Below are 13,489 nucleotides of genomic sequence, written 5' to 3'. Positions count from 1 at the left end.
AAGTTAGAGACCGTGATTCAGATTTGTGCATTCTATAGAGCCGTGGGGAAGATTCTTGAAGGAATTGTGTTTAGAGCAACTCAAATTAAATGGCTTCACTTTTTCCTCCAATTCCCTCTAGCTAGCACTTCTTGTCACTTTAAAAAAATATTCTCTCTCCCCACAAGAATATTATGGAAGCATGTGAGCACTCTGGATGGGAACTGATTCCTTAAGTATAAGTTCTTACTCAGTAATTTCTGTTTGTTGACTTAGAAGCCCAGTCTTACATGGGTCACCAACCTCTCTTTCCTTTGGAAGAATTTTTATTAAAAAGGCATTTTCTTCTTACTCATTCTTCCTCCCCCACCCCTCGCCCCTCCCTCCCTCTCGCCCTCTTTCTTCCTTCCTCCCTTTCCTTCTCTCTTTTCCCTGTTAACTATAGGCATTAACAATTAATATAACTGTCAGTCAGTAAGCCACCACCTAAATATGAGAGTTTTTCTCTGATTTGGGATCAAGCAGCCATAGTGGTTTCCTGATATTCCCATAGTGTTGATTCTCTGTCATGATCTTTCTCTAACTGTGGTTTCAGGTTCTCCACAGACGAAGGTCAGTGCTGGCAAACCTACATGTTTACCAGGGAGCCTATCTACTTTACCGGCCTGGCTTCGGAACCTGGAGCCAGGTCCATGAACATCAGCATCTGGGGTTTCACAGAATCTTTCCTGACTCGCCAGTGGGTCTCCTACACCATCGATTTTAAAGACATCCTTGAAAGGAACTGTGAGTGTCTCCTTTGACCTTTCCTATCAGGAACTTGTAAGCCCATTTCCTAAATAACCAATTGAGTTTAATTTCTTCTAGCTGGAATAAGAAAATCATGTATATGAGAGAGAATTGAAGGATGTTCCACGTGGGTGAGCAGGCAATGGAATGGTATCAGAAAAGCAGCTTCTCTCTTTCGATTAGCCCTGTCCAAGAGAAGTAAAATGAGGGCTACATATATAATTTAAATTCTTCTATCAGCTAGCTACATTATAAAAGTAAAAGAGGTAAAATTAATTTTAATAATAAAATTATTTCAATATAGCCAAAATACTATTTCCACATGTAAGCAATATTTTTAAATTATTACTTTTTAAACAGTCTTTTATTTTTTTTTTTTTTTTTGATGGAGGTACTGAGGATTGAACCCAGGACCTTGTACATGCTAAGCGTGGACTCTACCACTGAGCTATATACCCTCCCCTCTTAAAATTATTAATGAAATATTTTACATTCTTTTTTTTCTAAGTCCTCCAAATCCAGTGCATATTTTACACTCACCCTTATAGTAAATCTCAGTTCAGACCAGCCACATGTGGACATATAGGAGAGTATAGTTTCGCACTGTTAGATCTCTGTAACATTTTCTGAGAATTCTGCTTGTAAGGATAATGCATGTTTATGTTTGTCTAAAATTATTTCAAAATACTTCAGGGTTTTTCACCCTTGATTAACAGCAGAACTGTAAAGAGGAAACTTTAGAGGGAAGTGTGTTGCAAAGAGCATCTAACTGATTGTGCCACTTATCAACATGTTGAAGTGAGGAAGTTTCCGTGCAGAGTTTGGCTTGAACATCAGTCACGGGTGAGGCTCTAGTCTGGCTACTGAGCAGGCGTGAAGCCCACACTGACCATTTCCGAATGCTGTGACTTCAAACTTGAAGACATGTTAAAGGCCCAGAAAATGACTTCAGAAAGGAGTTAAAGTATTTATTGCAAGGTGTTCCTAAAGAATCACAAGCAAACCCAGGTGCCCAGTACCAAAGATGTTGACATTGTACTGAAAATATGGAGGATAAAAGAAAAAACTGGAGAAAAAGTGACTACCTGTGACCCGTAGTTTCTTATTTGGCATAATACGGTAGAAGACCAAAAGTTTCGAGACGCTTTGTTTGAATTTTGGTCCTGACCATTATGAGACTGTATTAGGGCCCTATTTCCTCAGCATGTCAATTCAGTGACTCCTGCAGGAAGCAGAAGCTCTCAGTGTGGACGTTACTCTTCTACAAGATGTTTCAACATGATTTAAAACTGGAGCCTCATTATTATCTAAATTCCCTAAATAGGCTGTAAAGGAGCTGGCCTATGAGTTTTCCCCTCAGCAGGCAGCTCTACAGTTATCCCTGAAGTTTAACATCATTAAAAGATTTGTTAAGCACCTGCTCTTTAACGGGCTCTGTGCTGGTATTCCTATCCTGAAGAATAAAAACCTCATCCACAATCTTTAGGCCGTAGTCTTTGAGTCATTTTTCCAGGAGTGGATGGTATGATATACTAAGCCAGGTTGACTGTCATCAACAGTCTTCATTTGAAAGCCAGTCAGCAAGAGTTAGAAGTCTAGAAAGAGAATGTGTTCCCTTCTGTTTGAAGCAAACTAACCAATGGTGAAATTAAATCCATGCTTTTGGCTAATTGATATCTTGTCCTAAGAGCAAACATCTAATTGCTTACCTCTGACAGCTCCCGCTAACCGAGGGCACAGGTGTATAAGAATTAAAGACAGCAGCCTCTCAGTGTGGAAGAAACCTTAGAGGTTTTCTATCCAGCTTCCCTCTTCAAAATAAATAAGGTTTTTCCTAAAACTCAAATGGATGGCGAGATCAAAAACTTGTTCTTAGTCATGAGGAAATGCCAGTTGCTAGTAGGCTCCCGCTAATGGAACTCTCATGAGCAGTTCCTAAAGGAAGCAAGTCAGACATCCCCACTTTCCCTCTCCTTGTTCTCCCTGTAGCCTGGCAGCTGCCTCACGTGGGTGGAGTCTGTGCCATGCAGTTTCCTGAACAGCCTATCTTTCCTTTAGGTGAAGAGAAGGACTATACCATATGGTTGGCTCACTCCACAGACCCTGGAGATTATGGAGATGGCTGCATTTTAGGCTATAAAGAACAGTACCTGCGGCTCCGCAAGTCATCCGTCTGCCAGAATGGTCGGGACTATGTTGTGACCAAACAGCCATCCGTCTGTCCCTGCTCCCTGGAGGACTTCCTCTGGTACCAGCATCCCTCAGACCCCTGTCAGCCTCTTCCTGTGCTGGAGGAGGCGAAAGACAGTTGAAAAACATTTAAATCCTTTTATTCCCCTTCTTGCTCAAGAGTGGAGAACCGTTGCTTTCTTGTTAAGGAAATTGAGGTGCAGAGAAAGGGAAACAAAGTTGTTAATAATTGGACAGATTATATTATCATGTCAGGCAGCTTATTAATGTGGAGAACCAGCAACAACCCCCAGAAATCCTGACTTGGCCATGGTGGCAAGGAGAGAGGTATATAAGGAGGAGAGAATAAAAAAGTAGAGAGAGAGAAGGTGATAGGACAGAAGCACCAAGAAAAGTGGTACAGGAGCTAAGAGGAAACTGGACTTCAGCAAACAGCCTGACAGCCTGAGTTCAGCAGGTAGGGCGCTAGGTTTGGGGTTGTCTGTAAGACTGAGCAGAGAGCGTGTGGTTCTGTCCTGAGAGGAGATGGCATCACTGTGTATGGTCCATATGTCCCATCAATGCTTACAGGCCATCATGGTGGACTCCCTAGAGTTCAGGACCATCCAGGCTTAAGGATTAGTTACTTGGCTGGCATAGGGTTAGTTGATTTTGCAAAGGGAAGAGAGTCCCTGGGTAGCCTGGTAGCAGTGTCAGTAAGAGGAGCTTCTTCACATCACAGGTAGTAATCTTATGGAACTTGTTACCTGCAAAGGATAAAAAATGGATTTGGAAAAGAAAGCTGAAGGATTTGGAAAAGAGAGCCGGCAAATAGCAGTCCTGTCCTCCCACATCATATTCTTCTGAACTGCAGGTGACAGAGAACATGAGACTGAGCAAAACCCCAAGTCTGACCCAGCATGTTTCCTCCTGTCTGGCTCATATCTGTATGTGGAATGGCCAGGGGTCCTTCCTCCTGTACTTCCACAGGGGAAAGTATCACTCAGATTACTTTGATGTCACAGCAGGGCTAGAGCTGGTTGATACTGTGAAACTCTGATCCTTAACTGCACTGAGGCGAGGGTCTTAATTACCTGAGCTTCTGCCGTTGGCCAAGCATGCTGTGCTTCTTCAGAGCCGCATGCCTCTGCACGTGCTGCTGCTTCTGCACATGTGCTTGAGAAATGTGTACCTTGTGAGTGGGAAGGGTACGGTCCCTGAAATTTTGGATTGAACGGGTAAACTTCCTACTGGAAGTTTCTCCCTGCTATTGGCAGGATGATGTCTCCTGTATCTTTTTGTTTTCCCTACCCTCTCCCCTAAATACTTGCCAGAAAACCTTGAAGTACAAGCAGCATCTATACATTCACCAAACATTCACTGAATACTTGCTGTGCACAGGGCAACAAAAAGTGATAACAGGATGTTTGTTAGAGACTCTCCTGGTAAGATGCAAATAATTGTGTTGGAAACAGAGGTGGTAAGTGCCTTGGGGATTTAGAGAAGGGAGAGGCTATTCCATCCAGAGCTGAAAGGAGGTGGGTCAAAGGCTTTGTCAAGGAAGTGGCTTTTGAGCTGAGCCCTGATGAGCCGTAAGATTTGACCATGCACATCTGGGAACAAGCAGTTCATTAAAGCCAGTGGACTGATGTGAGTTTCGACACCCAACAGTGTGATCAGGAAGGGTGTGCTGGAAGATAGGCCATGAGGGGAAATCACAGTGGTCATGATAAAGAAGTGAGTGGGTCCAGAAGGGGGATGCTCAGGCTAAGTTTCCAAATTAGATGGTGGAAAGGAAGGTAGTGTCATGGACAGACATAAGAAAATGACAGTAGAGGCTGGCACAAAGGAGGAAACATGATGCGTTTTGAACATTTTATTTATTTGAGGTTCTATCAGCAGATTTTGGTGATGATGTCTAGCAGGTATTTGGCAGTATAGGAGTAGAGCTCAAGAGAGGTAAAACCTAGAAGCTTTAGTTGTAACAAATAGTTAAGTTCACAAAGGGAGAACAGAATAGAGTAAGAAAATGAATTATAGGATCTTGGAGAACACCTGCCTGTGTTGGGTAGGAAGCGAGCAGAGCAAACAGTGACCAGAGAAACAGACAAGTGCAGCTTTGCAGGGCTGTGGTGGGTCGGGGCACAGCAGTGTGCCGGGTGCCCCGGAACCAGGTGGTCAAGGTGAACAAGACAGAGCCCCCTAGGTTGTATAACTGGCGAGCCCTGGGGTGCCTCAGACATTCATTTTCAAGGTTGCGGGGGTAGGGTGAATTTCAAATGCACAGAATAAAAAGTAAATGAGTAGAACAGAACAAGTTACAAATATTTTTAAAGAAATTTGGCCAGTAAGGGAGAGGATGGTGAAGGAAGAGGATAGATGCCAGCTAAGGAGAAGCCACTGGGTGAGTGGGGCTGGGGGTCCCTCCCACACTGTCACTGAAGCAAGGCCTTGGGGCAGTCAGGAGGATGGGGCTGAGGCTGCTCTTGTCGGGGGCTCAGCCTTGGAGAGGAGGCGGTATGTCACTCTGCAGAAAGCAGAGGAAGGAGAGCAGATGGGTGGCACTGTGGAGAGATGGGATGGAGTGGAGGGCAGGAAAGGTCATCCACATTGGAGGCAGGGACCATCTGAGAAGCTAAAAGGGACACAGAAATGGGGAAGGGGTGACTCGCACCTCATGGGTGTAACATAACAAGTTATTTGGAGGTAAACAGAAGAATTGCTAAGTGTCCCTGAGTTCAGATCTGTTGCTGACGCCCTGTTTCTCTGTGTCTTAGTTCTGTGGGCCCCCACCCCCTGCAGGCTGCACTCTTTCCCTTCCCGGAGCCTGGGCGGTCTGTGCAGCACTCCTGGTTGCTGAGTCAAGACCACCAGGCCCAAAACATAAGCTGTTGTTCCCTCAATTAAGCCCTCTCCATGTGTGTGTTTCTTCCTAAACAGACCTCTTTGTATGTCACAGGCCTTCCTGAGCTGCCTTCTGGAATATTAACCATGCACTGTCCCACATAAAACCTTCTTTGCTAGTCACTTCCTGTCTTTTAGCAACTTTGAAAGATACCTTCTTTGCTGATTCTTGCAGTGATTTTGGCTACTTCCGTCCAGAAAATGACTCCAAGTGTGTGGAACAGCCAGAGCTGAAGGGCCACGACCTGGAGTTTTGTCTGTATGGGAGAGAAGAGCACCTGACGACAAACGGGTGAGATGGCTGGGTGTCCACCGGGCACAGTGAAAGCTGCTTCTCTCCACACAGATCTGAGCCCCGGTGGAGAGCACGCTAGAAAAATACTGCCTAATAGAGCCCTTTGTGATGGTGGAAATGTTCTGAAATCTATGTCTGTTACGGTAGCCACTAACCCTGTGTGGCTACTGACACTAGTGTGACTGAGGAACAGAGATAATTTTGATTGATTTAAATGTAAATAACCCCCATAGTAGACAGTGCTGCTCTAGAGGAGCCTCACTGCCTGCCCCCCATAAACACTCCTCTCTCCCTCTTTTGTCCCACAAGTTGACATGCTTTCCCCAGGTCACAGTTCTTTGGCACAGTTTCTCAAGGCAGAAAGGCAGTATGTCCCTGCAGCAAGGCAAGGGATGTGTGGTCTGTCCAAGGGCTGAAACTATACAGAATATCCCCAAAACATCCCTGTGGATCTCCCCCAAGGCCTGGAAGATAGTGTAAGGACCAGAAGCCTTTCTGTAGCTTGTCAAATCTTATTTTCAGGAAGTAAGCAAGAGTCCAGGAGTACATCCTTGTATTCTGTTAACAAATTTTCTCTGCCGCTCAGATACCGTAAAATTCCAGGAGACAGATGCCAGGGTGGAGTGAGTCCAGCTCGGGAAGTAAAAGACTTGAAAAAGAAATGCACGAGCAACTTTCTGAGTCCAGAAAAGCAGGTATGTTAAAGTAGGTCTGGTTTAGGTACCAGTGGGGTTTCATGTTCTGCCAGGAGTAGTCAAGATGCAGCATCAAGAACCTTATTACTGAATACAAGTGGCCAGACTGCCTCTGTCAGGCTTCCCTTCACGCAGAAACTGTTAGGATGAAGGATGGATCACATAACCTGATGATAAGCTCATCTACTGAAAACTTTTTTGTTGTGGAAAAAAATGGTATTCAGTGAAGTTTTTCCAAGTCTTAGAAGCATAGGGTTGAGGAAATTTCTGAGACCCGGAGTCATGTAGGAAAGACTCAAGAAGTGTGGCTGTAAAGCCCTGGAGTCTTTCTCACACATGTGGAAGAGCAGCAGACCATCGGTAGGGCAGATCTCTGCCTAGTTATGCCAAGTGTGTTCAGAATGAAAACCTCAACTATGGTAATAATGGGCTGGTTTTGATTTAGAGGCAAGTTTTGGGGCTGATGACACATCTGTAGCAGTGAGCTATCTGGCTGGGATATGGTAAAGAGGGGACCTCTTGATAGAGAAGCACTGGGCCAGCAGTGTGACTTGGGGCAGTAAACTGTGGGCCCCAGTTTCCTAATCTGGGAATTGAGAGGTGGACAATCTGCAGTCCCCTCCTATTTAACCTTCCAAGGGGTAAGGGCCTGAAGAGGGGTGGGATTAAGAAGGCAGTGGGAGAAGAATGTGTTGGTGTGTGTATTTGTCAGGGGGGCAAGTTCCTCCTCATCTGCATCCCCGCCCTGCACTCCTGGTGGCTGTCCTCAGAGTGTTTGTGTGTGTGATTGCACAGGACTCCCGCCCACAGGGACACAACTTGTCCCAGAATCCAGCTCCGCCTCCTCTTGGATTCATTGAAAACACACACTCCCTATCTCCCACCCAGAAGCAGGTAGGTCACACTCAAACAATGATATGAAAAAGCTTATATATAAGAATATACCAAAAATTAAGTAAAAAATAAATCTTGGTGTCATAGGATGGCCTCCCTGACATAGCATTGGCACAGCCTCTTCCCAGGTAATGGCCCTGTTCTAGATTCATTCAGCCCACTTATTATCATAGTCTCCCTTTCCTGCTCCACCTTTTAAAGCTCCAGGACTTATGAACAGTGGTAGTGGGGAACAGTCACAGTTACCATTTGATCTAGGCAGTTGCCAAGGCTTTCAGTGTAACTTTGACATTGGAGCCCCTGAGTCTGCACCGTTCTGACAGCTTCAAGGCAGCTGAGGTCCTCTGCCAGCTGTGACACTCTCCTGGTAGCACCGAGATGGGGGGGTTGGAAAAGTATCATCACTAAGTTCCTAGAGAATGCAGATCACACATTCAACAGAGAAGTGAGGGAAATGAGTAGCCTCTTTTTTGAACTCAGTCCTGGAATATGCACGCCCAAAATTATTTGTGTTTGTGTTTTAATTTATCAAGAATTCCAAGTCGAATTCTGTTCCAATTATCCTGGCAACTGTGGGATTGATGCTGGTCACAGTCGTAGCAGGAGTGCTCATTGTGAAGAAATACGTCTGTGGGGGAAGGTAAGGAACACGGAAGTTAATCAAACCAGAAAGTCAGCCAAGGGCAGGTGGTTTGGCAAAAGTTGGAGTGATGTTCCTGAAGCATCAGGCCGAAGTCTTCTCTTATGTTTTCCATATGCCAACTATGGGCAGTGCTTCCATTATGTGTGACTCATTCTGTGAGTGTATAAAACTCAGAAAATCCACAGTCTTATTAAAAAACGTATCCTTCCTCACCGCGTGAGGGTTAACGGCGGCTTCTACACACAGGTTCCTGGTGCATCGATACTCTGTGCTCCAGCAGCATGCAGAGGCCAATGGTGTGGATGGTGTGGATGCTTTGGACACAGCCTCCCACACTAATAAAAGTGGTTATCATGATGACTCAGATGAGGTGAGACTATTTCTTCTTGAAGGGTGGTCCAGAAATTTTAAAAAGAGTGATTCTATTCTTACTCATGATTAAGATTTGATTGAAGCAAAGGATGGTATAAGCTAGAAGCAGCAACTTAATGACTGTAAGACTTGGCCGGTCTGGAAACTAAGTAATGGCTTCCAAAAATAAGGACTTTTTGGTCTGTAAATAATATGGGGTATGTCTTTCTTTTCAGGACCTCCTGGAATAGCTCCTCAAACAAGCTGGGACCGAGCATGGATGATGGAACTGCAGTACCTCTTACACTCCCTGTGGCTCCGACTTGGGGAAATAAATTTCCCATTGCGAGGGACCCAGCTCTGTTTCTGCTGCTTCCATCAAAGCCAAAAGGACCTACACTAAAGAAATGGGTGGGGGGGACCTAAACACTCTTATAATTGGCTCTGAGAAGAGAGGGAAATTTTTTAATTCTTTAACTTTTCAAGTTCTGTCTTTTTGCAAGGTACGGGCCCTTTTGGTTTTGGTTTTGTATTTTAAGGGAAATGAAATGGAATTGAAGGGAACTTTTCACTAACCCCACTCTTGCATGTTTTGCATGGCGCCTGCCCGGGTCACCTGCCAGCTTCAGCATCAGCTTGGTGCTGTCCGTGAGCTCTGCTGCCGACTCGGAGCAGCTGCAGAGATGAGCACGGAGGCCGCGATGACTGGCACCGCCTGGGCAGCCTTTCTCCATCTGGGGACAGCCCTGCTCCAGCACCACTGCACACCAGCGCCTCACACAGATCCCTGCTTTTTGTTGTGTTTTGTTTTGTTTTTTTTCAGGGACATAGACCACAATGATTTCTCTTTTTCCTTGTTTAATTAGGCAATACCCTTCTTAATTGCCCTTTGGCAACTAACTTAACCATGTGCTTCCAAAACACTAAATCAGGAAAACTTAAAGGGCAATATTTTTAACTTGGGGCAGGAAGAAGGGAGCAGCAGAGAATTGACTAGATTTAACACCTATTAAAGGAGAAATTCTTACTTCTGCCGAGATCTTTCAAGCCATGCTTTGTGTGTGTGCCAGTGGACTTGCTCAAGGACAGGGTTCAGGCTTGCCCGGGCGGAGTGCCCAGGCCGATGGAGCAGCCGGCGGCGGGCACGGTGCAGCCCCTGAGGACTGCACGTCACAGTCTTCCACGTCCCCCTCTGCCTATTGCGCCGGCTCCGCGGTGAATCGTTAGAATGGCTGCTTACTTGCTTCCTCCTAGGTTGCTGTTGTACATGGAGCCTTGGCGAGATAGGTTTTCCGATTTATAGGCTCTTTTTTTAAAAATTGGCGTTTTACCAGGCTCTCCTCCTCACCCCTTCTCCCCAGCTTTGCCAAGTAGTTTGTTGGCATGAAACTTTTGGCTGAACCAACTGAAAATACACTTCTAGTGTAGATGATGTTTTGTGTGATACATCAAGTTCATATTTTGAATGTTAAAAAGTTTTCCATTTGACATTTTAAAAATGAAATAAATTAGAGAATGTAGCGAGGTGGATTTTTGGGTGGCCATATAGTAATGGAAAGCTGCAATAATTCGTTTTAATACAGCTCGACTATTTGATATACAGGAACATAGCAGTACATTTTCAATCTTAGCATACCTGCTGTGGTGGTCACAGTTTCTGCCAGAAATTATGATTGGGACATTCTTTGGTAACTGCCATTTTGCTGCTAGTTCATTTTATGGCTAGAAAGTCAGTAAAAAGTAAATGTGCCAAATTAACTTTTGTCAGAATGTGTGAGCAGATGGCTCAGTTCTCTCCTCACCAGAATAGATTAACAGCAGCAGGGAAAGAGGGGGAGGGAGTGGATGAAGAATTTTAGAGACTTTGAAACTGCAGTAAAATTAAGTGAGTCAGGGAGTTTCAGTTGGAAAATAAGATTAGGGCAGTTTTTGTGAAGAGCGTTTATATTTGTTAGAACCAGAGAGCACTAGTCTTTTAGAAAAGCTCATTCATTTTGCAAGGTTTTTAAATTAAAAATAGTTCCAAAGCTATACCAGCTCACAAATGATAACGTATCAGCCTTTGTCCTGGGCAGAAAAAACCTGCTCACATGCCACGCCTTTTCTCCCCACATACACCCATGGGGTGGACGTGCCATCCGTGGTGATTCTCTTGCTGGCTCTAAGATGTAGGAAAGCTAATATTCTTCTCTAACCATGTAAGATTAGGGCTCTTTGCCTATAATGATACCTGGGATTTCTGTGGAACTTGGCAGTTTTCACAGTACTTTTTCACTTGCATTATGTCACTTGAACCTCACAAATTTTCCCGAGATTAAAGAAAAAAAGAAAAGGTAGGGGTTGCGATCCCCATTAGAGGTGGAACTAAGGTACAAAACGGAGCCAGTTGTCAGGGTCCTTGCGTGGCTCGAGCAGTGTCGGTGGCTGTCCTCGGATGTCACACGCATTTTGGCGCGCGCCACTGCCGGCCGCCTGGGGCAGGGCTGCTGGCTTGTACAGGACCTGCTGTTCTGTCGGACAGGGATCATGGTGTTTCTTTTAGAGCACGACTGAGCGCTTTTCTGCCACCTTGGTAAACAAATTTTATTCTCCTATTTTTCATAGCTGAAAACAAAAGTAATGGTAGTTTTGAATTTGTGTTTAGAAACCGCCCCTCACCTCGTTGAAGGTCACTGTTCAAGAGTGCAGGGCTGGAATCCGCACTGAGGAGTCACCCATCCCCGTTCTCCGTGCTTTCCCATCCCTAGCCAGCTAGCTAGCTCAGTTGGTTTAAGGACTGCTAACAGGTCCAGTCTGTTAGCTTTCTGCATCAGCCTGCTCACTCACAAGTGTGTGCCCTCTGCCAGAGAGTAAAACAGCCTAAATCCATGATAGCGTCTAAGAAAAAAAGATTTCTGGTTTGTCCTACTGATGTTAGGTTAGGAGCTTTATCTTTGGAAATGAAGTAAAGCGTAGTATCGTACAAAGTCTCAGGTGTGATGAAAGCAGAAGAGATTATTTCAGCAATAAAATTTAGCATCGTAAGCTAGATTGGACATATCAGACCGTCCAAAGTGATCTGAGCTCTGAAATCCAGGTGGAGATGCCTTGGACTTAAAGGGGCTTTTGGTTTTTAGTGAGACCAGAGACCAGGGGCACGTACACCCAGACTGTTCATCGAATGGGAACACAGCTCAGAGGAGCAGAAGTGTTTGGAGGGTTGTGGTGGTTCTAGGCTGGGCTCAGGAGACTCGGTAGGTTAGCTGTAACTGAAGCTTAGAATTTGCCAGCTGCCTCTGAATAGGCTTTCTAGTGTGTCTCTCTCTCACTCTTAGGTTCGCCTCTGGGCCTCTGCATGCCCAAGCTTGCCTTTCATCCCTGACAGATAAGTAATGTGCTGGCCACCACTGGCTCTCCCATGGCCTTCATCATGGTGCCAGGATAGAGAGAGGAGTTCAGGGCCACCCACTTCTGCCCCAGGTGGCAGGACTAGCCCGGCTTCAGTCATTTCTTTATTTTCCAGGCATATGACCCAGGTAGAGAGATTGTCTCTTTCCTTTGAAGAGAGCTCTAAAGAGCCCTGCCCCCATATGCAAGGGCCTAGGGCTCACCCTGCTTCTTGTTGGTACCTCCCCCTTGCCCCGTGTGAAGCCTGGATACTTGGAACTGCTAAAATAGGAAGAGATTCAGCTTTTCAACTTTGCCATTACCTTCCCTGAACCAGGAAAATAAACATGGACTTACCCGTCCTTTGAACAAAAACCAAAGTTTAAGATTTGCCACGTGGTAGGGTGATAGGGAGGGCCAGACTCTCAGCACCTGCACTCAGCAGGTGCCCGACTTCCTGTCCCATCTGCTGCGAATTGCCCAGCTCAGGCAGCCCTGGGAGCAGAGTCCTAGCAGACCCCAGGCCTCGCCTGATGGAGGATAAGTGAAATGGCAGGAACATTTTGAGATTTCTTGGTTACTTTGCATTATAACAATAAGAATTAGAACATTAATGTGAAATTGGCTTCAACAACTTGCTGTACACATCTTTTCCACACCAGTACATTCTTAAGCATCCTTGTTTATAAAGAATAACATAAACTAATCTGTACCTTTCTATATATATGTGTGTACATATATACATGTATAAACTGTATAGTGTACATGTTAATGATTTATTGAAATGTCCCAAATCTTTAATGCAGTTCTCATCCTCTGCATGCCCACAGTTTGTGATCGGGTGACTTGAATGTTCCCTGATGATTCTGCCCACCTCCTGTGTTTGGTTGTCTAGGGAGGAGGGTTTTGATGGTATCCTCCTTATCTTCGTGCACAGAAATGCTCAGGGTCCCCATGTGCCTGCTGTCCAACCCTCTCTTGTCTCTTGTTCCCTATCTGAGCATGTGGTCCCTCCCTGTTCTATAACTTCTCTACCCTCTCCCCAAGCTGTGGGACAGCTGCCTTCCTACTAAAGTGTAAAGCAGTATTAAGATCATTACTGCATGTGCGCTAAAAACCCAAGTTTTCTGTTCCCTTGGGACAGAAAATTGCATGTGAGGTGGGATAATCAAGTTTCAATGAGCCATGTCAGTTACACCACAAAGCCAGATCCCAGAATAAAATTCCACAAAATGGAAATAAAACTCAAATTTCTTTAGCATTCTGTAAATAAATCTGGACATGTTTAACTTTGTACTGGTAATTTTCTGTATATTTGCAATATTTGGGTTAGAAATAAAACAGACCGGACTTTGTTACCTGATCTACCAAAATGACTAGGCTACAGTTTGTTAACATGAAAGC

The 13,489-nt window shown here is 45.0% G+C and overlaps 1 protein-coding gene across 6 annotated transcripts in view; it reads left to right on the top strand.

The window, feature by feature from the left end:
* The window catches only part of SORT1 (sortilin 1), a 60,232-nt gene extending 46,853 nt beyond the window's left edge, over positions 1-13,379 (top strand). For 4 of the 6 annotated variants that reach the window (XM_064488793.1, XM_064488792.1, XM_064488796.1 and 1 more), the window contains exons 14-21: positions 575-765; positions 2,827-3,016; positions 6,017-6,133; positions 6,723-6,831; positions 7,627-7,725; positions 8,259-8,365; positions 8,615-8,738; positions 8,956-13,379. In XM_064488793.1, the coding sequence (XP_064344863.1) occupies positions 575-765; positions 2,827-3,016; positions 6,017-6,133; positions 6,723-6,831; positions 7,627-7,725; positions 8,259-8,365; positions 8,615-8,738; positions 8,956-8,970 (952 nt within the window). In that variant the 3' untranslated portion in view covers positions 8,971-13,379. The remainder of the gene's footprint in view (positions 1-574; positions 766-2,826; positions 3,017-6,016; positions 6,134-6,722; positions 6,832-7,626; positions 7,726-8,258; positions 8,366-8,614; positions 8,739-8,955) is intronic. The other 2 variants (XM_064488794.1, XM_031457736.2) reach the window with 1 other exon arrangement.
* The last annotated feature ends 110 nt before the right edge of the window (positions 13,380-13,489 follow it).

The sequence above is a fragment of the Camelus dromedarius genome, chromosome 9, assembly GCF_036321535.1.
Source record: "Camelus dromedarius isolate mCamDro1 chromosome 9, mCamDro1.pat, whole genome shotgun sequence".
Classification (NCBI taxonomy): domain Eukaryota; kingdom Metazoa; phylum Chordata; class Mammalia; order Artiodactyla; family Camelidae; genus Camelus; species Camelus dromedarius.
Note: the sequence above shows the minus strand (reverse complement) of the source record. Positions and strands in the feature narration are given on the sequence as shown.